Source organism: Drosophila willistoni (assembly GCF_018902025.1).
Source record: "Drosophila willistoni isolate 14030-0811.24 chromosome XL unlocalized genomic scaffold, UCI_dwil_1.1 Seg141, whole genome shotgun sequence".
NCBI lineage: Eukaryota > Metazoa > Arthropoda > Insecta > Diptera > Drosophilidae > Drosophila > Drosophila willistoni.
In genome coordinates, this window is record NW_025814052.1 from 6,493,142 (window position 1) to 6,520,249 (window position 27,108).

Genomic DNA, 27,108 nt, shown 5'->3' on the forward strand with positions numbered 1-27,108 from the left:
GGTTGGTTTTTGTTTTACAAAGCTGCACACACACAATGTAGAGAGTGTAGAGAGCGTGGATGGGCGCAATATTGAGCAGGAGAGATAGAAAAGGAGAGAAAGAGAACAACAAAAAAATGCATGCAAGATATTGCTTACCACGCCAAAACAACAAAAAAAGAAAACACACACACACAACAAGCGATATATGCAAAAGGAAACGAACCAAAAAATCAAAATCAAAGAGAAGATCGCAACAGACAGACAATTGCGACTAATAAAAAGAGAACAAGAGCGAGCGAACGAGCAAAAGTGAAAGTCAAATGAGGGAGGTGTGACAATGGGGAGAGGGTCGCTTGGGGGTGGTGAGAAAGAGAGAGAGAGTGAGGCAAAGAAAGTCGGTTTATCGGTCGGTTTTTCGTTTAATAATATGATTTTATTACGGTTTTTGTTGCTGTTTGTTTGTTTGTTTTTGCCTTGTTTGTTTTTCAGCATGGTTTGTTGTTGTTGTTGTTATTGTAATTCAAATGTTTTATTACTAATACATATGTATACAAATGTCAGGCGTAGCTGTGTTTTATGGATGTGTTGTGTGTGTGAGTGTGAGTGTAAGTGTGTGTGTGTGTGTGTGTTGACTACATTTCTAGGACACAAAAAAAGCATATAATTTCCGCATTTGTTTGACAGTTTTTTTTCGTTTTCTTTCTTCTTGTTTGTTGTTGTGGTTTTTGCTGTGCTGTTGTTGTATTCGTTTTATCAATTGTTTATAATTAGCATAATTAATTTAATTTAAGGTTGATTATAATAATAAAACTATATAAATAAATATATACGTTTGCATCTTCAACATCATTGTTATTTCTCTCGCACATTTTCATTCATCATTATCATCATCATCGTCGTTTCCTTTTTTCTTATTGCTGCAACTTGTTGCAGAGGCAAGCCCTATGTAAGTATATATATATATGATGGGAGTGTAATATCCCAACTCGTCATCAATTTGCAATTAATTTTAATGTTTCATTTATGTTCCGTTTTTCATTTTTTTTTTTGTTTTATTTTCTGCTTTTTTAATTCAATTTTTGACTTTATCTACACATATATATTGCAACTAAACCTTACACACATACAATCCCAATTCATAGATACATGCATACATATATATGTATGTTTACCTTACGTCTCCTTCATACATATATCTTTGTCACATTTCTATCTTAGCATTCATTACTCATCTTGTTCTGTTCTTGTTGTTGTTGTTTGTTTTGCTTCTCTCGCATTGTCATCGATTAACTTTCTTTCGTTTTTTACTTGCTAATTAATAATACATACATACACACATACATGCGTAATCATCATCATATATAGGGAAAAACAATGACGTTTACAACCAACCACAAACAAACCGAAAAAAAAAATGATAATGATAATAATAATAATAATAATAATAATCTATTTATAGAGTAAATTAAATTGTTATTTAGTTATTTCTTTGTTACTAATTTGTTTTTGCTTTTCATTTCCATACTAAATGTAATATACAAAGTATTTATTGTATTTTATTTTATTTTATTTTTTCTTTTGTTTAGTTGCTGTGTTTAGCTCTTATTTCTTGTTGTTGTTGTTGCGGTTACTGCTTCTTCTTCTTGTTCTTCGTCTATTTGTTTACTTCTTTTCTGTTCCTTCAACTCCTTCTCCTCCTCCTTTTCCTCCTCCGCTCGCGTCGTTTATTACAAAATAATAATTATTTAATAAAAATAAAAATAATTTATTTATTTAATTAATATATGTATGTTTGTGTAGTAGGTATACATAATGCAAAAAAAAAACACGATATTTATTTATATATATATAAATACATACATACATACATATATATATATATATATATAAAGTAGATATAGTTAATAAAGATAGATTTAAGATTTTAAACAAATTTTGTTGTTTTCTTTTTCTTTAATGGGATAATTTGTTTACCCAATTCTGTTCCTTTTTGTTTTTCTTTAGTAATTAATTGCTTTTTTTTAGTTTTTTTTTTTTATTTTGTTGTTTTTATAATTATTTATAATTAAAGAATTTAACATAATTTTTTTTTATATGTTCGGCTTTTTTGTTTTCTTCTTTATCAACTTTCTTCCTTCTGCAGTTCTACTATGTTTGCATTTTCTTCTTGTTTAATCGTTTTATTCATTACATTTATGCCATTGTGTGAATATTTTATATAACTATATATATATATATATATATATCAGATATATACATATATAGATATACATATGTGTCTCTCTGTGTGTGTGTGTGTGTGTGGTTATCTAGATGTGTATTGAAATTCAATTGAAATTAGAAGTTTTCTTTTTCTTTGTAATTTTTCTAGTTTAATTCTGTTTATATATATATATATATATATATATATATATATGTGTGTATTTTTGTGTGTGTGTGTGTGGGAGAGAAAGGTAGGTGACATAATTTAATAATGATTTCAAGAAGAAAAAAACGAATAAAGGCAAAAAGAATGACAATTGTTCGAATCGTTAAGGTAAGTGGGAGGGGCTATTGGGGGCCGGGGGGAACTGCTTGTTGGTGGTGTGGAAAGCTTTTTGTTTTGTTTTTGTTTTTGTTTCTTGTTTCTTTCATCTACATTATTTTGATTCTGACAAACAATCAGCACTATAAATTAATTCATTATGATTAGTTTAAAATAAATTTTAATTTTCTTTTTCTTTTGTTGTTGTTTATCGAAAAAGCAAATTTTTGCTCTCGCATGCCACTTTTTGCATTACAATTTGTATTTTGTTATTGTTGTTGTTTTCCTTTTGTTTAGTTAGTACATTTTGAAATTTGAAATAATCCCTCAACATGTTTTGATAGTTTTGTTTTTCCTTTTTTTGTTTTGTTTTTTTTTTTATATTGTTATTATATTTAATTTTAGTTTTATGCATATTGTGTGCTGTATATGTGTGTGTTTGTGTGTGTGTAAAGTATTTTATATATATATATAACTTTGCCGGCTTTCTTTATAGATGTGTGTGTGTGTGTGTGTATATATATATGGAGGTATAGCGTATATATAAATATATATAGGTATATATATATATATGTTTACTATTTCCCCTATGAATCTGTAGAAATAAAGAAAAAAAGTAAAGAAAAATACGAAAAATTAAAAATTTGAAATTAAAAAACCAAATTAAAATAACAAATATTGTTTTTATCATCAATAATGAAATGTATACACAATAAATTACAACAATATGAGAGAGAGAGAAAGAGAAAAAAAATCATGCCAATTATTCATTCAAGAGCAGAGAGGTTGATTAGATGATTGGATGGATGCAATCCCAAGCGATGAGATGAGTTGATGAGTAGAAAGGGGATAGAATAAATAGAATATATGTATATAGAAAAGGGCTAATATAAGTGACTAGTAAGTATATGTAAATAATCAATAATCTTGGTGATTTTTATATTAATACATTGAACTCTTCACAAAAGATTGCCTTTGGGGGGGGGAGTACAGACAATGGTGGAGGGGATGGGAGGGTAGGCATATGGTATTTTATTTATGTTTCCAGGGATCTTTTGAATCATCCGTTAAGATCATCTCATCTAATATGGTGATTCCAAATTGCCCCTCACCACAGGGGGCGGCCAACCTCCTCTCCCTGAACCCTCATTCATTTCTACAAATATTTTTGTATAATTTTGATAATAAGACATCTTTTGTGGAGAGGGGGAAAAAGGAGATGCCAAAAATTGTAGATTTATTCAATAAGGTAAATTATTAGAAAGTCTATTTGTATTATGATGGAGAGGAAAGTCGTTAGATCTGCTGAAGTATAATGCTGGGGAGAGTCGTGTTCTAGGCATCACATCGTTCATTAATTGGATACTCCGCCGGAGGGGCTCGTCGTTTATAAAAAGCATGCAAACCGGAGGGGGAAGGGCGCGTTGTTGATTGGATGGTTGGAGGAATGGATGGATTGTTGGTTGATTGGGTGGTTGATTGGGTGGGTGGTTAGTGGTGCTTGCTTGCTTTTTTGCTTCTTGGTGGCTCGGCAAACGCTTCACTCACCTGTTACGGTAGCGCCACCAGCATTGGTCGTGGCAATAGCGCTGGCTGCAACTGCCGCCCCACCTCCACCGCCACTACCCACAGCGGCAGCGGCAGCTGTTGCTGCTGCTCCTGCTCCTGCTGATGATGCTGTTGGAGCCGCTGGTCCAGTTGTCGTCGGCGCTCCAGTGGCAGCATTGCTATTATTACCACCGCCGCCGCCCCCGGACACTGATGTTGCGGATGCGGCGGAACCACCACCAGCTGCAGTTGCCGTTGCTGCTCCTCCTGCTGACGCTTGGGCCTGCTGTTGCTGCTGGGGCTGCTGCTGGGCGGCACCACCATCGGCCGATGCACCGCTACCCGTTGACGAGACACTGGTCGATCCACTGGCTGCGCTGCCAGCGGTCGCTGGTCCACCGGCCGAGGAACGAGTTGCGGCAGAGTTTTGCAAATGCTTTGGCAACAACTGTGGCACTAAGCTGGGCTGTATGGAGAGCTCTGTAAAATACGGGGATATAGGAAATAGGTTGAATACACCATATGCACATGGGGATGGAGGGGGAGGGAGGACTCACCATGCTCTGTAAAATTGAAAAGTGGCGGCATCTCACGTCCATTGGGCAAAGTGTGATTACCCTCCATGCGCAGTTCATCGAAGAACGGATGTGCACATGCCTTGAGCGGTGTAATCCGAGCGCTGGGCGTGTACTCAAGCAGTTGAGATACCAAATTAATAGCTTCTGTCGGAGTGCGTATGCGGAAAACCTATGAAATTGGATCGTATATTAATTTGTTTGGCTTGTAATTTTTATTTCATCGATTTCAAATCAAAAAGGAAAGGATCAAAAGAAGGCGGTTTTTGGGGTAAAGGACAAAGGACAATAATAGGTAACCAATCTCAAATATCCGGACGTGGAGGAACGGACATCTAATATATACACACACAACATACACATATGTACCTACATATATATACAATACATACATATATCAGACAGACAGACAGAAAAGAAAAACAGAAAAACACATACATATTAAAAACGCGCACACACAAAACTTTCGAACGAACGGCAAAGGCGAGCGGGGCGGGGCTGGGCAGGGCTGGGCTGGGCAAAACAGGGCGTGGCGAGCGGGGCAAGGGCAAATAAACACAGAAAAGTTGAACAATAATAAACGATAAAGGGGAAAATGAATGGAAAAAGAAATGCATGAGAAATGATCTGTGCAGCTCAGCAAAGAAAAAGCTCATATACATATGTACATATCCATAAGAATCTGATTCTTTAAAGTTTAAACAATTGGGATTGTGTAGCGTGCAAAAAAGCCAAAAGTAAGCCAAAGTGCTGACACAGGATAAAGAAGTTGGCATAGGAATTGCGAACAGATCTCGTGTTATGCTCTGTGAAAAACTAGAATAATCCAACGACTTATTAAAAACTCGTACACTGTTATACAAATATCTGTTATACCAGCTAGCAATGACAAAGACTTGGCAAAAGGCGGACGACGGGCAACAAGCGCGCAATGGCTATGGGAATGCAATGAGATCGAAGAACTCAATATGGAGGAGATTGAGATCGAGATCTACTTATATATGCACATATCTCTTCTAATACTGATAAACGAAGAAAAGCTTTGCTTGAATGATTTCTAAAGCATTGTGTTTTGTTGATTTTTGTTTGTGATTTGCCTCAAAATTTTGAAATGTTTGTTTCCTTTGTTTTCTAGCTTACTCTTAATTGTTGTTTCTGGTTTAGGGCATTTGGAAATTGGGTGCGTTCGAGTAGTAACTGCAACGAGTATTATGTACACACAGTTTCAATTAAATGTTTGACAACAATTAACACAACAACAACAACAAATGTGAGTTATGAGAGACAAGAATTTCTTAGGTCTGCACACGCGCGCCTGGAGAGGAGGACGACGACGATCACGACGAAGACGATGATGACGATGGGAAGCATCACCAATATATATACATATATCGATGTATATATCTTCTTCATATTTATAAGCACAAAAAGGTTACAATTAAAAAGTGTTGGAAAGGGAGGGCGAGGGACGGGGTTTAGGCAATTTATTGCATATTTATAAAAACATCATTTAAATACATGACTATGAGACTAAGAGATTAGACAGAGAAAGAGAGAGAGAGAGAGAGCCATCAAATATGTGTGGAGGAGAAGGAGTTGTAAAAAGGAATTGATTTTTTCTGTGATAATTAATTATTAATATTTCCATGTATTTTGTCAACTAAAACAAAACCAAAAACTTACTTTCTGCCATGGATGACTCTTAATTTGTGGAAATTTGAATTCCGTATAATTTGGATTCATTTCGCGTATTTGTTCTCTTGTGGGTGTGCCTAGAACCTTGATAACCTCAACTAGCTGATCGACACCAGAATCACCGGGAAATATTGGCTGGCCCAAAAGCAATTCGGCCAGAACGCAACCAGCACTCCACACGTCTATAGAGAGAGAGAGAGAGGAGTGAGTTAGAATTAGCATGTCATAAGCATTATGTATGTATGTATGTATATAATTCTTACCGATTTTTGTTGTATAATTAATGGCGCCGAATATGAGCTCAGGTGCACGATAATACCGAGAGCAGATATACGATACATTCGGCTCTCCATGGAGCAACTGCTTGGCACTGCCAAAATCGCAAAGCTTCAGTACGGCCGTCTCTGGATCGAGAAGCAAATTCTGCGGTTTGATATCACGATGGCAAATGCCCAGAGAATGGATATAGGCCAAACTTCTGAACAATTGATACATGTAGAGCTATATATTTTTGGAAGAATAAACCAACAACAATTATTAAACGATTCATATAAATATGTAACTAAAAAAACTTACCCGTATGAAATTAATTGGTATCGTTTGCTTGGTTTTAGCATATTGGCGTGCCACTTTGTATACGGTTTCTGGTATATATTCGAGGACTAAATTCAAAAATACTTCATCACGCTAAAGGAAAACAACACACAAAAGAAAGGAATTTAAGTATTGAGAATTCATCACAAGAACCTTGGGCGGGGGGTGGTGTAGGGGGAAGGAAGAACACACAAAACTTTTGAATAACTTTTCTATTGGTGATCTCTTCCCAACCCAACGCCACCGCCTTAATGTCTTGATTATGAGAGACAGAGTATCCTTCTCTTATAGCCTTATATACTGAACAAATGTGGGATCTCAATGAAGTTGCAAACTCTAGCATGCTTTAAGATCAATCGATATTGGACTAGCAACTAGGATGAGAGGAGTACAGCCTATTTGTTGAATGTGTGTGAATTTGTAACCTGAGACTAAAGAGAGATTAGAGAGAACTTTGGCTTAAGAGAGATGAATATTTTCGATTTTGCTTAGCATTACACAAAACATTACAGCCAAAACTTCAAGAAACATGTTAGACAGAGAGATGCAAGAGCAAGAGAGAGAGAGAGATAGAGAAAGTAATTGCGATAAATGTAGCATCAAATGGGGAAAACAAAATGATGTCTCTCTTTTTATTTTTTTTTTTTTTTTTTTTTTTTTTTTTTGTTACCTGTGGCTTAAGCACACTGGCAAATATGCCCAAATCGATCGGAAACTCGGCCAACTTAATGGAAAAACAAAAATCAATCAAATTAAAAATATCCTTAATTGCCCTGCACAACAAAATGTTGCCTAGGCCCATAGGCAACAATGGCCTTAAAAAGGATAAACATATATATATATATATGTATATGTATTCATCTCTTCATTTGTTATCTTTTGCTATTGGTTAACAACTTCAAGAGCACATTTTGTTATCGTTTTGAAATTTGAATTTTAATCAACTTACCTTTTCACCACTCGAATAGAAAAAGTACAAAAGTTTTACAATATTACAATGCTCCAATTTTCGCATTATTTGCAATTCACGATTCTATAAGGGAAAAAACATATATTTAATTCATTCATCATCAACTCATATGTATTGATCATTCACAACAACTCACTTTAAATCGTCTGTCTTGTAAAACTTTTTTGATTGCAACCAGCTCGCCAGTATCGCAGAGTTTCGCCTGAAATACAACACCGAAGCTCCCATTGCCAATGACTTTTGTATCTGTATAGGAGACTTCTTGTACACGATCGGTACCTTGGCCAGGTGTTGCAACAACTGTTGTGATTTTGGAACCATCGCGGCCTGCAGAAAAATGCGAAAAACAAAATTAATTAAAAGTCGTAAAGAGGAAATTCTAGAAATTAGCGCCCCGATTTCTCGTCTTACAAGATCTCAAATTTATTTACCTTTAATTTGCCCCCGCCCAATATTTATAGGAAAAAAGACACTTTGACTAGACGACGAGAATTGAACTTGAGAGCGCCACCATTCATGGAAAAACTCTGAGTTCTCACAAATTGGCAATAAGTCATTATTATCAGCAATGTAAACGGTTTTTGTTGACTGAAAATTTACCCCAAATATATCTAAAGACTCTTGAGCAAAGATCTTCCATAAATGGTTTAAAAACATTTTTTTGGTTTTTTGGTTTTTTGGTTTTCTTCGGCAGATTTTGTACAATTGATTTTTTGAAAGATCATTATTTTAGACTACCCACTGCAATCTCTCATTTCCAATGGAATTGTGCTAATCTTTTCACATGTTTTTCTTCAAATTTCAAGAATACAAAAATAGGCAAAATATCAAGTATACTCAAAATTATCCTTCTTTGTGAGATATTTTCGAGTCGTTCAAACACATACACACATACATAGTTGGTTTTTCTTTAAGCAGTAATATACCTGTTGTCTCCCAGGCGCCTTCTAGTTTCTCCTTGCTCCTATCGACCTCCTTTGGAATGGACAATGCGACGCTGTGCTCGGGCCACAAATCATTCAATTTGCCGATTAATTGTTTCATGCCTAAGCGCGACGAGAGAGAAACGCGCACACCACACACACACACACACACACGCACAAACGCGCGCACACACACACACACACACAACATTGTGTTGTGTTTTAAGAGAGAAAGAGAAAGGAATAGGAGTGTCATCATATCAGTTAAATAGTTCACACACACACACACACATAATTGGGGGATACCGGGAAAGAAGAAGCGGAGTAGCAGGTAAAAACAACAACAACAACAAAATGATCAAGCGGGAGACGACATTCAATAAGAATTTGAGAGAGAGTGTATTCCCCTCCCCTCCCCACTAATACCCCACCACCAACGTCAGATGGGGGCGGGTTCAATGTCAACAAACGGTTTATTAGGCGATTTTTGCTCGATCTCCTCCTCCTCTCCTTGAGACTGCATATTCAATGGATCGAATCTGGGTAGTGCTGCGGGTGTTCTCTGTGTGTGTATGTATATATATATATATTTTCGTAATATGGCAAAAAGATCTTCGCTTTAGCAGCAATTGCATTCTAATTTGTTAATTCTTTTTTGCTTCTTTTTTTTATAATTAATCTTGGCATTAGTGCAAATTTTTCAAACGATGGCAGCAGCGCGATGGCAGGTGCTGCTACATTTTACCTACCCTAGGCGAAGGGGAAGACGGTTTGTTTTGTGGGTGGTTGGTTCTTGTGAAGCAGGGGGGGTGGGGTGGATAACGATTGATCACGATCACGACGACGATGACGATGTGACACTCTACAATGATGATGACGATGACGACGACGACGATGACGATGAAGAAGAGACGTGGGGAAGGAGGAGAAGGACACATATGACATTTTAAGCGATTTTACTTGGATCTTTATACTGTTTGCCGCTATTGGCCAAGGATGTGGATGTTGTGCTTGCGTGCGATGAACGGGTTTGCAATTTGGTCTTTTTTAAAGTTGCCACCAGGGATGAAGCACCAGAAGCGGCAGCAGAAGATGGATTAAGCAGGGCGGCAACACGGGTTTTACCATTGGCGGCAGCAGCAGCAGGCACCGCGGGCGATGTGGAGGATGAACTATCATTTGTAGAGGACGACGAAGAGGTGGATGATGTCGAGGAAGTAGAATTGGAGGAAGAGGAGGCGTCATCATCATCGCTAGATGAGTCACTGCTATCCAAATCACTGGAATCACTACCTCCCCCCTGCCCTTTGCCCTTAGTTTTCGTTGAAGTTGCAGCAGCAGCAGCAGCTGCTGCACCTGCTGCAGCTGTTGATCGCTGTTTGGTCTTGCCCTTGGCCTTGGCTTTGACGGCGGCACCGCTGCCGGATGGCTTGCGTGGTGGCATCGGGGTCCAGGGTCGACTGGTACTAGCCGCCGCAGCTGTGGCCACTTCATGGGCCTGTCGCACAGCCTCAATTTCGGAAAGCGGGGCATTATAGTAGTGACGACTTTGTTGATCCTCCTTCTGGTCGCCGCCGCCGCCGCCGCCGCCTCGATGGCTATCAATTGAGTTCTGACGTCCTGTATTTTGGCCACCGGAGCTATTGCCGCCTGTGGTTGTCTCGACAGCTCCATCTGATTCGCTATTATCGTTGATGGCACGTTTTTTCTTGCGCACCACACGCACCACTTTGCGTGGGCGGGGCGGCTGTGGTATGGATGCCATCATTGGCACCTCCTCGTCTCTTCCTTCTTCTGATTGATGACTTTTGACCTATATCTTTCTTTAGCAGCGACTTGAACCGATCGATTGACCGCCGTTTAATGCTGCTGCCTGTCTACCTTTTTGCAATTGGCCTAGTTTAGTTTTTGTCATGTGCAGATGAACGAACGCGGGCGCGTGTGGATTAGATAGGTTTTTATTTTGTTTGCTTTACTTTTTTTTTTTGGTTTTTTTAGCCACTTGACCAACTTTCCTCGCGGACGTTTGACGTTGACAACAACAGCAACAACACAAACAATCGATCACAGATCAATCGATCTTCAAATAGAAATGCACTGTGTTTGTGTGTGTTGTGTGTGTGTGTGTGTGTGTGTGTGTGTATGGGTAACCACAACAACAAATATAGAATAAAAAAAAAATATATATATATCTAACACTAATCCGAAAATAAATCGACTTTTCTTAACTTTGCTTTCTTTCTTTGTGTATTATTTTGTTTGTCGTTGATTTTTTATATATTTTTTTCTCGTTCCTTTTATTTCATTTATTTATTTTTTTGCTTTTTATTATAAATCGATCCGACTCGATCCACTTGTACGATGCGAACGCTTGAACTTCCGTTGCACAATTGGTTAAACCGAGAAGAAAAAGCAATTTGTCCCTCTTCTTTATAGCTGGCTATCGTTTGGATCGCCATCGTCGTGGACGTCGTCGTCGACGTAGTCGTCGATTGTCGTTGATCATCGTTAATCTCCGATTACCAATCAGCGAGGACAACTACGAACTACGAACGCGCTCCTCCTTCTCCCCCATTCTCTCCCGCCTCACTTCGTCCTCCGTCAGAGGCGCCGCCGCCAATGGCCCAATGGATACATTGTCCGCGCGCGCGTAATGAAAATTTCATAATTATTTAATTTTTGTTTTACTTAATTAAAAAAAACGCACACACACACACACACACACACACACAGAAAAAGGCAGAAAGGAAAGAAAATATAAAGATGATAAGACAACCGATGGCCAACACTCTGTCGACTTGACGTAGACATGAACGACAGACAGTCCGACAATCCGACAGTCCGACGTTGCGTCAATGCGACAATGAGCGGCAACGACGGCCAAGCGCAGCGAAGCATGCGACATGGCACGGCCTACCGCTGCTTGACAGACAGCCCAATGTAGCAGCCACCAGCAATAGACAAAATAAACATAAAGCCCAATCAAAGGATATATGCGATTTGAAATCAAAATTTATTTCATTTTAATGAATCAATTAAAACACAAAACCCCGAAAACCCAAAAATGAATAATAAACGACAAAGAGAACAAACAATGAAGAGAAAGAGACGACATTAGATAAATATAAGAATCACTTGGAGTAGAGGATAAAATGAAAGAGAGAGCGAAAGAGAGAAATGAAACCTTTAAGATGAAAACAGGAAGAGAGAGATATACAATAAGAAGGATAGCTAAGAGGAGAGATAGACAGAGAGAGATAGAGAGAGGTTTAATCTGGTTTATCACTAAACCACCAAAAAAAATAAACTAAAACACAAAAACAGAGAAAGACTGTAAAGAGGAGAGCCAGAAACGGGTGTGAAGGGTAGAATTAACGCTAAAATGAATGAGAAAGCTATGAGACAGATAAGAGATTCTCTTCTACTCTAAAATATCTCCACGAAGTTGGAGCTTTTCCTCAACACGCGTATAGATTTTCGATCAATCTGGCTCCTATTTTTGTCTTCAAACGATTAACTAATCCGAAATATATTCAATGGTCAACTTCTTATTTTTCTTCCATTCTTTGAATTGCGTTAAAGCTTACGGATGAAAGCTGGCTCCGGTTGTCCAAAGAGCCCAATAGGTTTACTTTTACCATTGAAATGGATCGATCATTCATTATAAATAAAAAATAAACAATATTGCTGCCTTATTTTATCGTCTTTAGCTTTAACAACGGCTAGGCTATTCTAGTTTCAAATTCTCTATAAATAAATGTTGATTTTTTCAACTTTTCAGCATATGCAGCAAATTAAGAAAACTAACAGAGCATGGGAACCCATGGGCTGGGCTGGGCTGGAAATGGAAAACGACTGACTGACTGACTGACGGACTGTCCAACGCACAAACAAACGTTTCATGTGTGCCCGTTGTTGTTGTTGTTGTCCCGATAATACTCAGTCATATAAACAAAAAGCCACAAACACACAAAAGATCTCAAGTCCAGTCTATGGAACAACAAAAACTTGAATTATGATCGTTTGGGTATCCCACAGAATTGGATTAAGTGCTGAGCAGTTAAGTTTCATTGGAAAGCAAAGTAATCTGAACACACTTACTGACTCCAAATCTTTAGAGATAAACGAACTTTCTTTACTCTTTACATTAACTTATACTTGATATAATTTCTCTAGCACCATTTGAGCTTGTATGCTTGTATGTGGCAAAATAACAAAAAATTAGTCTCTAAATATCGATCTTTTTTCAATTGAAAAACAACAACAATAATAACTAATCGATATACAAGCTGTTGGCACCAAAACCAAACAGCAGTTTCCCCCGCCAACCCCCAACATTGCAGGTGAGGGGAGAGGGGCTAATGATGCAGATGGATTGAGATTGGAAGTGCCCGACGTCTCAACAACAACCCACACACATACACACACCTAAATGGAACAACAGCGCATGTCATAGGTGATGGAGAGGGGGAGATGGGGTTGTGTGGGGAGGGGAGGAAAGAAACCAAATGACACAAACTTCTCTTTACATACACACACACACACACACAAAATCATCTATAATTGAGTTTTAACAAAGTTTTAATCACAGGTGTTTTTTCCCGCCCTTAGCACCCATCCACAACCCCCCCGCCACACCCCCTGTTGGAACAGAACACTTGAACAAATTGTGCCCTATCATTTTAGTTTTTACCCTCAATATTCTCCATAATACTTAGAATAGTCCGTATTCCATCAAGGAGAATACTTTGTCCTCACAAAACGCCATGAGAGGGAAGGCAGGGTATTCTTAAAGTCCTTTTAAACCGCGTGATAATTCTAGATTTTTGTTTTTTTATTTGCTTTTTATTTTTGGCCACCATTTTACACGCTGCCGACGACTGTGAGATGTGATGTGATGTGTGTGTGTGTGTGTGTGTGTGTGTATGTGTGTGTGTGTGGGGTTGAGAGGGTAATGAGAAGACGACACAGACGAGATCACGAGATACTCTGCCCCAAGTGAGAAGGAGGAGGAGGAGGAGGAGGAGGAGGAGGAGCACTTGCAGCACTTGGCAGGCATCATCATCATCATTTTTTCTGTCGCCATTTCACTTTACTTTACACATTCGCTCAGATATTGTTGTTTGTGTTGTTGTTGTTTGTTTTGTTGGTTTGCAAGTTTGTTGAGGTTTTTTTTCTTTTTCTTCCTCTCTTACAAATTTCATTGCATACTTTTAGGTGCTAGCGGTAAATTGCTCACTGCAAAAGAAGCCATAAAAAAGTATGCAGAAGACAGCAGCAGCAGCGTCGTCGCTGGGAGGAGGTAACGCCCGAGAGGGGGGAGGGGTAATGTCGGCCAGGATAGGCAGCAACATATGGAAGCCATTTTCATACACCGACAACAACATGTAGAACAATCGATAAGAGAGGACAGCCTCAGTCGAAATGAAAATTACACTTTTTCTCAGTCTCTTTCTATCTCTCTGTCTCTATCATTCTCTGTTTTTCTCCCTTTCTGTGTATGTGTGTCTCAGCTGTTTAAATAAAAACTCAATTAATTAATTGAGGTAAGGGGGGGTGTGTTGCAAAGTACGTAAAGAAGAGCTAGTTAATAATATACAATAAAAATTTCACATGGTTCAAAATCAATAAATTATAAATACATAATAATATCAAAGAATTCACATGTAAATCAAAGATAAGACCACGTAATTCCCCAACTCTCCCCAACAAACACACCAGATAACCAGGATGATATCACTTATCCCCACACAGGATATTCTCAACAGTTTCTACTAATCGAAAAATTAAAAAATGACGCAAAAATTTGTATTATTGACATGAGAATTATTGTCTCCCCCCAGCTGCCCAAGCTGACCGACCTTTAATATGTTATTTGAAACGCTTTAAACCTTGCAAAGGTTATCAAGGTTACGTTTGTTCACCCCTCCACATAGAAACAATCGGTAGAAAATAGATTTTATACACAAAATATATATGTTCCATGTATATATACATATATGAGAGATCTCATGATCGGGGCTTATTACTTGGATGGTTGGACTTCAAGGGCGTTCCGTTCTCAACCCCCTTCCCAAAACCCACTTGTTTTTAGAAAGTCCTTTCACAACAACTACTCAAAGCAAATGGGGGAATTGGATACAGGTGGATATTAGTGGTTGGTAGTAGGTAAAAAGAGCTACCTGCCCCTTGATGATTGATTAGATTGGACAAGGTGACGACAATAAATAGGTAAAGACAAAAGGATAGGAAAAAAATGGATAAACAAGCTGGCGGAGGTGAGAGAGGAGCAGAAACATCATAGATATTTATTAAATGCTGTCTCTGCACCACCACCAACAACAACAACACCCTCCCTCCCTCCCACCTTCCCGTAACCCACCCACCACAGACAGCAAAAACTGAATCAAATCAGAATAATAAATGCGAACAAAACAAGCAAACAAGCTGTCAAAGCAAAGTGAAATGAACTGATGGAAAAGAACGGGGGGGGGTAGAGTGGATATGGATAGGAAGTGAGGAAGAAAATGAAAACAAGTTTTGATCAGCCGACTTTGTGTTTACCCTGGACCCCCGACAACAAGAGAACAGACGAGATCAGACATCTAACAAAATCAATAGGAAGATCATTGAAATATTTGCAAGTGAAACTAATATACTCTCTTTGTCACTGCTAGTGGGTATACCAGTAGAAGCAGTGACACGCCTCCATTTCTATATTTGTAGCAGCTGCTATACACACACACACACACACACACCCAAACAAACTTTTATTTTATATGTATTTAAAAAATTCTATGTATTTTGTTGCTGTTTTTTTTTTCTCTGGTCTTTATTTTTGGAAAAGTTTAGATTTCGCCACTCGCTTTTTATGAGCACGACAGGCAGCGATCTTGAGATAGAGATAGAGAGAGTGAGAGTGAGAGAGAGAGAGAGAGGGTGTGAAAGGTGGAAACAAAAATGTTTTTATAATCATTGTCGCCACCGTCATCCTTCATATATAATTATAACAATAATAACAATAATAAAACATTTATATAACCCTCTCATATCTAGCTAGCGGGGATTCTTATCATTTAGAATCAGGCAAGGATCAGTAATAAGTTATCTCTTTAACTCTCTTATTGCGAAATCTCGAGAATTTCACAATGACTTTGTTAAAAAAAGAAAAACAACAAGGCAATATATTAAAATATATAAGTAAATGTATGCAAGAAGTCTCTCGAGTAAAAAAATAGAATATCATCATCATCATCAGCTGGTATAAATCAGTCCCCATTATTGTTGTTATTGTTTTTGTTACGGCTATTCTCCTTCTCGATTCTCGCTTATCAGTCAAAACACAACCATCACACACACACACATCATTGTGGCCTGTTGTCGAGGTTTTAAAGAAAGGGGGGAAAAAGAAGAAGGGGGGAATCGGTCGGTCGGAAGCACTGACTGTCGCTCGATAGGTCTGTGGGATGTGTCCCATTCGTCAGCAATAAATTATCAGTGCCGCCAACAATAACAACAATAAAGGCATCATGATTTTTCAATTTCTTAATTATTTCTTAATATATATATATTATATATATACGGATAGAATCCACATTTAAATACAATAATTGTGTCTCCAATTCTCTCGCATCGTTTGTTCGTTTCCGGTTTCTCTAAAACAATTCATGCAGATCGATAGTAATTGAGACCGAAATCGATAGTAATTGAATTGTAATCGATATATCATATCGGCACTGGAAATAGTTCAACTGTTTCGCAATCTGTCAAGTGGTGGATTTGGATATATACATTTTCAACTTTAACGAGGTGTTCTTGGGGATGAAACACCCCGAGGAAACGGCCCTGATTTAGCACTGACTAATCTTTTGTAAATCGAGTCTTAAGTTTCAAAACTCCATTCACGTAGAGCAGAGCCGAGTCTAAACCATTTTAATTGATTATAAAGTTTGGATCGCTTTTTTGACATAAATGTTTCATACATAGGCAAACATAAAAATTCCAATATTACAACATTTCAACCAAGGACTTGAATTCAGTCCACTTTTTACCTATTAGAAAACCCCGAGTCTTTTCAGCCTGTGTTGTTTCCTTCAGGTTATACCACCTCCCTTAAATTGTCAAGACAGAACGGAATTTAACAATATTTCTACTGGTTATAGACCCTAACTAATTCTATTGAACACTATGGTTTATGTAACCCTTAAATTATCAAATTAAATTCTATTTACTTAAAGTCTTAAAACTTTTATAAAATACCTTAAACCATCCACAAATGCTAGAATCATATATATATCGCTTACCCAAATTGCACTATGAATTATAGCTACAATAATTTTGATTTAATCGTGGAATAGAATATAAAACTTACCTAGAAAGAGAGAAAAAGAAAAGTATATTAATAAATAATGTGAAAGTAATGAAAGGTGTATGATAATAATTTATGTAAAAGGTATAATAAATACATTTTGACCCGCATTAAAACTGATCTTCAGTTATCAATGTCAAAACAAATGTCAAATTTATGTAAACACTTTTATATATATATGGGTTATTAATCCTATATACATATTTGTGTGATTCATATCTTTGGATTAAGGCGGGTCAGCTGTATATATATATATAGAGAGAGAGCGAGATTAATAGACTCTTTGTTAGCTAAGCTAGAAAAATCGAGGCATACTTCATTTTTGTTGTTTAATTTGTTGGGAAATAGAAAGAGAGAGAGAGGAGAAAATTTACCTAAAATATGTTTAAACTTTTGCACCACTTTTGTCCAACTCACACAGGATTGTGTTCTAGCCAATTTGGCAGTCTTAACATTCTCCAAGCTATCATCTAGATCTGGCTCGGCACCAGTCTCAATATCATCATCATCATCATTATCATTATCTGGATTATGTCTATCTCTGCCAATAAAGTTGTCAACTTCATTGGCATTATGGTGTGCATGGCGGGTGGTGTTTGTTTTTGTGGTGGTGGTGCAGGTGGTTGATGTATCAAAATGAATATCTTGGCTATGACTACGCGGACGTATTTGATGCATCATCGCCGCCGCATCATTTACATCATCATCATCATCATCATCATCATTATCGCCATTTTGCGACTGATTATTTTTGGTTATCACACTTTTTGTATCACAATGCTGCTGTTGGTGTTGGTCTTTGGTGGTTGTTGTGGTGATGGCCATCAAATTGGATGCCACTGTTGTATTACGCTTCTTGCGCTGCTCCTCACGTTCACGCTTGAGGATCGCCTTTTGCTGTTTGGCCTGACGTTGCTTCTGTTTGCGGGCAAATTTCTCACGCAATTTGGGACTACCGAATTCATCCAAATAATACATTGTATCCTGAAGGCCATCTTTGCGATTAATTAATTTAGAATCGATATGAGGATCTTCGCTGATTTTTAATAATGGAAAATAAATATGACCATCGGTGGCCAGATCTTTAATATTACGCTTCTTGGCAGCAGCAGCAGCCACCGTCAATGGAGCCATATCCAATGGGAGATGCTGTTGCTGCTCCTTGCGATGATGATAATGGGTAGAAGGAGGAGGTGAATGTTCTGCCGACTGCTGATCATCATGAGTACGACTTTTATCCATATTAATTATAATGCCTGATTGTGTATCATCATCGGCATCAACATCATCTACAGCCACACCATCATCCTCTTCATCTACATCTACATCAACATCAACATCACAGTCATCATCATCATCGTCATCATCGTGATTGTGATCTCGATCTTCATCGCATATATCCACTTCATCTATACGATCCTCCATATCAAAACCTTGTGTACCCGTACTATGTGTACTCTTATATTTGATACGTCTAAGGGCATTACCGCCTCCTCCACCTCCACCTCCATGATGGTGTAGATGATGATGGTTGCCCACACTACTCAATTCTAGAGCGGATGCAGCTCTTGCACGACCACGACCGCCAACACGTCCAGCATTGGCAATGCTGGATGAGGAACTCAATTGACCATCATCACCAGGTGATGATTTATCCTTTGATTTTACAATAACACCATTCTCTATGCCAGAGCTGCCACTGCCACTGCCACTGCTGCTACTTCCACCACCAACAACATCAACATGCTCAATTCCCGAATCTTGGCTAAGTAGCAATAGTTGACATTGTTGCTGCTGCTGTGGTTGTTTCTTTTGCCATTTCGTTTGCGATCCGTGAAGACTAAGTGAGCCACTGCTACTGCGCACTGGCAACTGTTGCAGCTGTTGCAATGTTGTCTGCGATACTGAACAGAGTTGCTTTTGTGAGGCACTCGAAACGATTACACCGCTGTCCGCCGATCCCGTTGATGTTTGAGTGGTAAAACGTTCGCTCAATGGAATTTTAATGGGGGCACTGATGATGTTGTTGTTGGTGTTGGTGTTGGTGTTACAGTTGTTGCTGCTGCTGCTTGGAACGTTCACCGCGGACGGCTGCTGCTCTGTTGCTACTACAATTCTTGCTGTTGTTGCCATCAGGTTTTGGGTTTTACAATTGTTTTTTTATATAGTTTTTTGGGCACCTTTGTTTTTTGGTGAAATTTTTCTTCGAATTTATTTCGACAAATTTGTAAGTTTGTTTTAATTTTTTGTAATTTATTTTTTTAATTATTTCGATCACTTTAATAATAATACCGTCCGTAATTTGATATGGTTGGTACGTTAAAGTCACATTGCCTGTTTAATAATTCAATTTTTGGTTTTAAAGATTATTTTTATTGCATTTATCTATTATTGTTATTATAATTGTAATTATTGCCCGATGCGCCTATTTATAGCTCACACACACAATGAACGAACGAATGAACGAACACACAAGAAGAAAAATCCGCACAACAAATACTTTTTGGGTGATATAAAAAAAATCACAACAGTATTTTTGAAAAAGAAAGGCAAAAAAAAACTTTTTTTTTAAATTTCCTTTTGGAATTGGTTAATGTGCGCGTCGCGCTTGATTATGTTCTTATTGTTGTTGTTGTTGTTGGGTTTTTTGCGTTGCGTTTTGTTATTATTGTTGCTGCTTTCAAGCACCGCAGCATTTGCGGCCGCAGCAGATGAAAGGTTGCGAATGAACTAAACTAAACGGAATTGAAATTCCAAATTATCATTCTCGCGCCACACACTTGACGCACACGACGTCGACGGCGACGTCGACGACGACGACGACTACGAAATGTGAAACAAAGTGGCAATGAAACACGTAGAAGAAACAAGCACACACATACATTGAATAATATTGTGGCGCACACACACACAGGGAGAGAGAGAAACGGAGCACAGATAAAGATAGCACGAGCCAAGAGACAGAGAATGAGAATGAGAGAGAGAGAAAGAGAGAGAGAGGGGACGAGAGATGAAAAGTAGTACTAGCTAGGCGTTAAGCTCTGGAAAAACAAAAAAACAACAATCGAGCGATAATTAAAACACAAAAATTGCATTAGGTTTTCCTCCCTCTCTCTCTCTCTCTCTCTGGCTATGCCTGATCTTGCCCCTTTGACTACCTTCCACCCACCCTCCGTCCCTCCTCACGGCACTATCTTTGATTAAGGGCCTTCTATAGAGATTGTTTTGTATTAGGAAATTTAATATTGTATATACTCTCAATCTTATCTGTATTAGCCAACTTAAAAGAACAAGAAATTAAATTTACAACTGCAGAATTTATCAAGGGTATAAAAAAACCAATGTGTGTGTGTGCGTGTGGTGGGTGGGTGGGTGTGTGTCAAATGTGGAGGTGTTAAATCAAACAAGAAATAAGCTTAAGCCGAGACCGCGCACATGCATGTACAACAAAATCATTGAAGTGTATATAAACGCAACAACAACAACAACAAGAAATATATATGATGAATAATAATCCATCTAAGCTATGTAAGTTTTTGTTGGTCGTCGGCCGCGGCGCGGCGCTCAAGTGCAAACATTGAAATACTTTAGTACATTCATTTTTTAACGATTTTATCTCCTCCGCCGCCTCTAACGCCTCTCCATCTCTTTCCTTTACACACTCTATTAGTCTCGTATTACTATTCCTACTGACCACCCCCTGTTTCTACACTTACTACAACTACAACACTACACATTAAATTAAAACACGCACAGCACACAAGTGTCCTGGAGTCCCACTTCAAACCCATCACCATCTCACCATCTTTCTCCTTCAACGCATTAGCGCAAGTTAGAGGAGTGCCCATATAATGGAGGGACAGACCACGATGATTATGGAAGGCAAAAAGGACAATGCGAAATGAAAGTGTATAGTCCATTTTTGCTGGTGTCGCCGGGTTGACAGACACATACAAAGCTACATACACACACATACAGTATCTTTTCGACAAGCACGACTTAACCTGAACTTGTTTCGTCCAGTTGGTCATTCTCTATGAATATTGTATGTGCTGCACCTGTAATATCCGCGTCTCGGGGTTATGTCATCCAAAAGAAAAGGCAAAAATGAAAAAACAAACCCCTTTCTGGTTTTATATTACCTTCCTATAATAACGACCAACACGATTTTACAAATATGTATGTATGTATATACCCCTTGTTAAAAGAGGATTTAATGAGACAAGCTGTGTTTATATAGTCTATAGTCCGAATTCTTACATCAATACTATAAGAGCTTAGGAAAACTCTTCATATAAACAGTGACCCCGACGACTTCCGCTTATTACGAACGATTAGGGAAACTCTTCATATAAATGGTAACCCCGACGACTGTCGCCGTTTGAATCGGCGCATACAACGGGCGGTGAAACGACTACAATGATTACTTGTTGGTTAACTGCTATGTGGTGGGGGGGTTATTCTACGAGTCTATTTATAAACACCCTTTTTTTTAGTGGAGAATCCCAAGCTCTACGACCAACCCAACCATCAACGCTCATTGTCGCCACGTGTTGGTTGTTTGGTATAAACGCCAACTTCTAATTTACATAGCAAATGAGTTCTGGACTTGAACCTCCTGCATGTCGATGATAATCGTCGTTGGGTCTCGGAAAAAGGGTTTGTTGGTGACACACAGGTGCGACGCCGCCAAGGTTTATACCTAAATTATCGATTCCAATGCAGGGATTCACAAAGAACTCAATGCAAATGATGTAGATGTAGTCAAAGAGAGAGAATCATTTTCCATACATACGTATGTACATACATATATATTTATAGCGAGGCACTAATTTGTTTGGTTTTCTTTTTGCGTCTTTAGCCAATATGGCAAAGACATAAAAATAAAAGTCGTTTGTCAAAATTAGAACGACAATGACAACGATGACGAAGAGAAATAAAGACAATACCACAACCACAACCACCACCAGCACAAACAACAAACAAAAAATTAACTAAAAGCGAAAGTAGAAACAAAAATTGACAGAATGTTTGCATTTAATTTATTGGTAAAAGCAAACTATACTTTTTTTTAGTGAGCTTATTATTTGCCAAAGACCAATATAGACCAACGAGTGTACGGCTAGTCGAAGGGAAGGTTCAGAAGCTACTTGGGGGTAAAGTGGAGAATTGAAATGGTTTTATCTGAATGACCCCCCTCCTTCCTAACCAAAACCAAAAACAACTAAAACAAAATGGGTATTTGAAGGCAATTAGAAACAACAGACCTGACTTTCCCCCCTAAACCCCACACACACACATCCAACCCACTTTTACACCCAATCGATCAGAGCCGAAAGCGAGCATATGACCAAATAGGGGGATATTGGAATTGAAATAAAGTCTTGAAATGAAATATGAGGGAAGGTGGATGTAGGATGGATGGAATGGAATAGAATGAAAACAAAAAACCCATCGGACCCTCAAATCAGCTGATGAAAGTGATTGCCAGCCAACACAAGGGCGGGCCATTGGCCATTGGGAGGGACAGTAAGTGGAGTTTCTTCTGGTATTATATATAAAAATTTTAGACCTAAAGACACAAAATATGCAATGAAAATAAATTGTCGTTTGCTGATAACAAATCAATATCAAATATGTACCCCTTGTCGTTCTTCTTCTGATAATCTCACCAGAGTATTAAAAGGCGGCCATTTGTATCGCCGACACCAAGAAAAACAAAAACAACATCGTGAACAATAATAATAATAATAATGTTGATAATAATGAGAACAAGAGTAGACAAAGACAAAAACAAAGGCAAAAGTCGAGTGAAATGAAAGACGGACAACAACGCACAAAGGAAATGGATATGGAAAGCAAAGAAAATAAAAATAAGAAATGTCGACAAATGTAATGCGTCTATGTGGTATATAGTAGTGGGTGTGTGAAAGAATCAGGGTGGGAGGGTTGGTTGGTTTTGGGTGGTTGTGACTGCCCCGCATGATCAGAGAACAGAGATCAGAGCAAATGGAAATTGCGTCTTTGGCATTCGAAATGCGATAAGTTCTAGTTACTCATATATTTAAATCAAATTGAAAATATATAATAACATTTTATATGTATAAATATTTATTGTAAATAAATGTACATATACTATTAAAGTCGACTTTGACTTTTGATCAGTTAGTTTAATTTTGATGCCGCGATGCAACGGAACGAATGGGAATGGCACATGAAGCGAAATCCTGATTAACATTCCGACAATCTTCAATGAGCTGAGATGAGATTAAAACTGTAACACAAAAGAGTTTCATATTTCACTTTCATTGCAAGTAAATGTACCTTAGCTCTTTTAGCAAAATAAACGATTGTATTAACGGACAAATCAATAAAGTCATTTCAATATGCCTATATCTGTCTGTTTCGTACAGTTCTTGAAGTTCTTCTTTGACATAACGCAATCGTTAAATTACCCTTGGAAAATGACAAACAGTTAACTAAGATGATATATATATAAATGGTGACCCCGACGTTCGTTTCCCACACCACGACTACGAATACTTACGTCTAATAATAGGCATAGTATTAATAGTATTTCAATGTAATGGAAAACTTCATAAAGTAATAACTAACTAAATGAGAGAAGTTATGGCCTTAAATAAGCTTAAAATGTTGCCTAAGAATAAACATTGCACAAGTGCAACGGTTAATTTATCCTACAACATGCTGATAAAAGGTTTTTTGTCCGTTTTCAAGTTCTAAGTCAAATCTAGACATCACTTCAATTCCCTCCCTCACCCCCCAACGATGAATTATAGCTCACACTTGTTAGTTTTTAATAGTCAAAAATATAAAAAACAAACTCTCAATAATACAAAAATGACCTTGACAATTTAGCGGGTGATATGATGGTGAGGTTGGATGGATAACCACAAATATTTCCATCGCAATCTTATCGAACCCAACAACCAAAAGCAATAGAAACAGCAGAAAAGCTTCCAGTCGAATTGCCTAATTAATCAACAATAACAACAACAACAAAACCCAAAAACAAAAATTGGAATGGACTGGAAAATGTATAGACCTGAGAGTCAACAGTTTTTCACTAAAACAAATATTCAAAAAAATCACACCTCGTGTTTTGCAATTAGTAGTTAGTCTTAATTCGGTTACTAGCTGGTAAAACTATAAACCGGATTATTTCTATCCTCCTCTCTATCATAAAAACAAAAGGCGACAACATCATAAACAAGTTGATAAAGAGAGTTGTAGAAATCCACAGAGCGAGATTGTTGATAAGGTTTCAAATCAAATCACTACGCTAAACCCAAAGTCATTTTGACTTCTTTCTAGAAGGAGTATTAAATATACTATAGAGGAGGAGGGAGAATGAAGAAATCTTTTGTGAATCACTTCTAAAATTGTAAAACGATTTATTAAATTCGATTTCTGTCTTTCAGTATATTTAAGTGCAGCCGACCCTGATTCGCGATTCGTAAAAAAAAAGTATCTTAGTCATACGAAGCTTGCGGTTTTTCCCCCTTTGCAAATAGCTTAAGCCGATGTCGACCTGGTTAAGTAAAACTTAAGTGTGTGTGTGTGTGTGTTAGTGTGTTGGTCATTCCAGTGACCTTTGATGAATTTCTTAGTTATTTTTGAGGATATTTTTGTGGCTAGAGCCATGAACTAGTCCAAACCTAATGCGGCATAGGATCCCACCCAACCCACTCACGGTGGTCTCTCTCTCTCCCTTGCTCTTTGTATATGTACGTGTATAGTTTCGTACGTTTTGCTTTCTTTAGCTTCCCAACGCAGCCTTTTCAACATATGGCAAGGCAGGCGGCAGGCAGAGTCACGCCTCCGCCTTTATTTTTGGGGTAAACTTTGATGGGACCGACCGGCCATGCGTCACTGCCATCAAAAATGCCTACAACAAGAGAGAGCCTCACACACCGTTCTCTCTCTCTCTCTCTCTCTCTTACTCTCTCTCTTTTTCTTTGCTGTGTGTTTTGTTCAACTCTTTTTTTTTCCTTTTGTGTTTCTCCCCTCATACCACACATAATGACGCAATGTATAGCGGCATTTACGTCAGCCGAACGCACGAACGAACGACCGACCGACTGAATCAATTGCAACAAAAATATTATGAATTTAATTTTTCTTTTCGTTTTCGTTTTCATTCTTGAATAATATAACAATCACTTATTGTGTTTTTCTTAGCTTTATAAAATTCAATACAAAGGTCACCACCCACAACAACTCCCCTCAGAGCCAAGAGCCCAGTTAATACTGACTCTTGACTTTGGATTGCGTGCACCAGAGCCAATTTATTGTTAAAATACTTTTCAAGAGTTGGTTTTTTATTCAACAATATGGATTTTGATAATTGTGAGGCCGCCACGCGAGCCACCTGTCTTTCACCTGTGAAACACTTTCTTGGCCATGGATAAGGTCGATCAGAAAAGTTGACCCTTTCGTTTTGAATGTTTTGGGTGTTTGGTCAATGAAAAGTTTGCAAGAGCTTTAACACACAATATGTAGATCATAAATTCTATAATCTTTTCACATATCAAAATAAAGTTAATCCCTGACTTTTGTATATCATGCACCCCCAACCAAATCACCAAATGTTTTATAAACAGCAGAGGGCCGTGGCTAACTTGGACCACGTCAAAGTTTGTAAACCCTTGCAAGTTTTTTGTTATGCCTGCAATCTTAGCATAGCAATTAACGAAGTTACTGATCAAAGTCACTGTCTTCCAGCGATCGTTCATATAGGAGCTATATGATATAGCCGCCAACGGGCAATTTAAAACACTTTTTAGTACGATTTTCGGTAAACTTATAGACTAAAATCAGTTTGCAATTTTCAAATAACCAGGAACGGAAGGGGGGCAAAATTTGTATATGTACCATAATAAGGGGTGAGCAAAATTTGTATATGTACCATAATAAGGGTTATAGATCTTATAGTTTGTCTTCCAGACCCACGACCTTGATTAGATCGACTCTTCTGTTGATGCTAATCAAGAATATATATATATATCGTAAATGCGGTCCAAAGAGTTATCCATCATTAATTTGATAGAGGAAGGAAAGGTCCAAAGAGTTATCCATTATTAATTTGATAAAGGAAGTGGGTGAAATAATAATCGCACAACGCAAATCGATGTCATTTCTGAACTTTGCTACTTTTTTTGTGGCTATCTGCTAATTTAATTTACACGCATACAACATATTGGGGAGTGAATTATAGATATAGGGGGTGGAGGGGGGATTAAGCGAATCGTTAGCGATGTGCTAATTGCACTCTAGGTACACACACACACACACAAATAAAGCTAGACTAGAGCGTGATTGCTAATTGCAAAAATAAGAAAATATATTCGCAAGTACACAATTTTTTTTTTTTGGGAGTTGTTTGCAGCTCCCCTTCCCTCCTCCCCTCACCCTCCTTAACAACATTCATATTGTTGTGCGACAGACTGGAAAGTTTTCGCAAATTGGTGGAAGAAAACAAAAAAAAAAAACCAAAAAAGAAACAAAAAGAGCAGCACCCGGGGGAGGTCAGTTACGTAGAAAAAGGGGGGCGACCCGCCAGGCGTGTGGTTACCGCTATGGTCATGTGGTAATTTTTTTTAGTCGATGAATGATCCCCCCTCCCCACCATTCGTTTGTCGCCCGCCGTTTGTTCGTTTGCTTAAACATTTCACCATCATTCTCAACTGCCAAAATATTCAATTTACATTTTAAAAATAGCTTTGAAACCAAGTGATAAATATATATACCAACACACACACACACACACACAAACACACACACACACTGGCATGCATGCATATATTTGTGGAGGTGCAATAATAATGGACGTTAAATCTATTTTTGGTTCTCCCAATTGTTTGCTGATATTGGTTGTTTATTGACTGGCTCAAGCTCTGATCGAACAG

General features: G+C 38.0%; 2 protein-coding genes across 12 annotated transcripts in view; both read right to left on the reverse strand.

The window, feature by feature from the left end:
* LOC6648991 (protein kinase shaggy) overlaps positions 1–27,108 on the reverse strand; it is a 48,052-nt gene that overhangs the window by 373 nt on the left and 20,571 nt on the right. For 3 of the 11 annotated variants that reach the window (XM_023179387.2, XM_023179386.2, XM_023179384.2), the window contains 8 exons: positions 8,025–8,215; positions 7,868–7,951; positions 7,589–7,642; positions 6,901–7,011; positions 6,588–6,825; positions 6,313–6,506; positions 4,612–4,801; positions 4,055–4,534 (listed from right to left, as the gene is read on the reverse strand). In XM_023179387.2, coding sequence (XP_023035155.1) covers positions 4,055–4,534; positions 4,612–4,801; positions 6,313–6,506; positions 6,588–6,825; positions 6,901–7,011; positions 7,589–7,642; positions 7,868–7,951; positions 8,025–8,215 — 1,542 coding nt within the window. Of the gene's footprint in view, positions 1–3,031; positions 3,102–4,054; positions 4,535–4,611; positions 4,802–6,312; positions 6,507–6,587; positions 6,826–6,900; positions 7,012–7,588; positions 7,643–7,867; positions 7,952–8,024; positions 8,216–8,814; positions 8,935–17,553; positions 19,347–27,108 lie in introns of those variants that run through there. The other 8 variants (XM_023179390.2, XM_023179389.2, XM_023179385.2 and 5 more) reach the window with 6 other exon arrangements.
* On the reverse strand, positions 9,002–10,919 carry LOC124459673 (uncharacterized protein DDB_G0271670-like). The gene has a single exon (XM_047011327.1). It carries the CDS (start codon positions 10,577–10,579, stop codon positions 9,758–9,760), a length of 822 nt encoding a protein of 273 aa, XP_046867283.1. The 5' UTR covers positions 10,580–10,919; the 3' UTR covers positions 9,002–9,757.

What these genes read in the sequence shown, in the direction of transcription:
- LOC124459673 (XM_047011327.1), bottom strand. Translation starts at nt 10,579, where the DNA reads ATGATGGCATCCATACCACAGCCGCCCCGCCCACGCAAAGTGGTGCGT.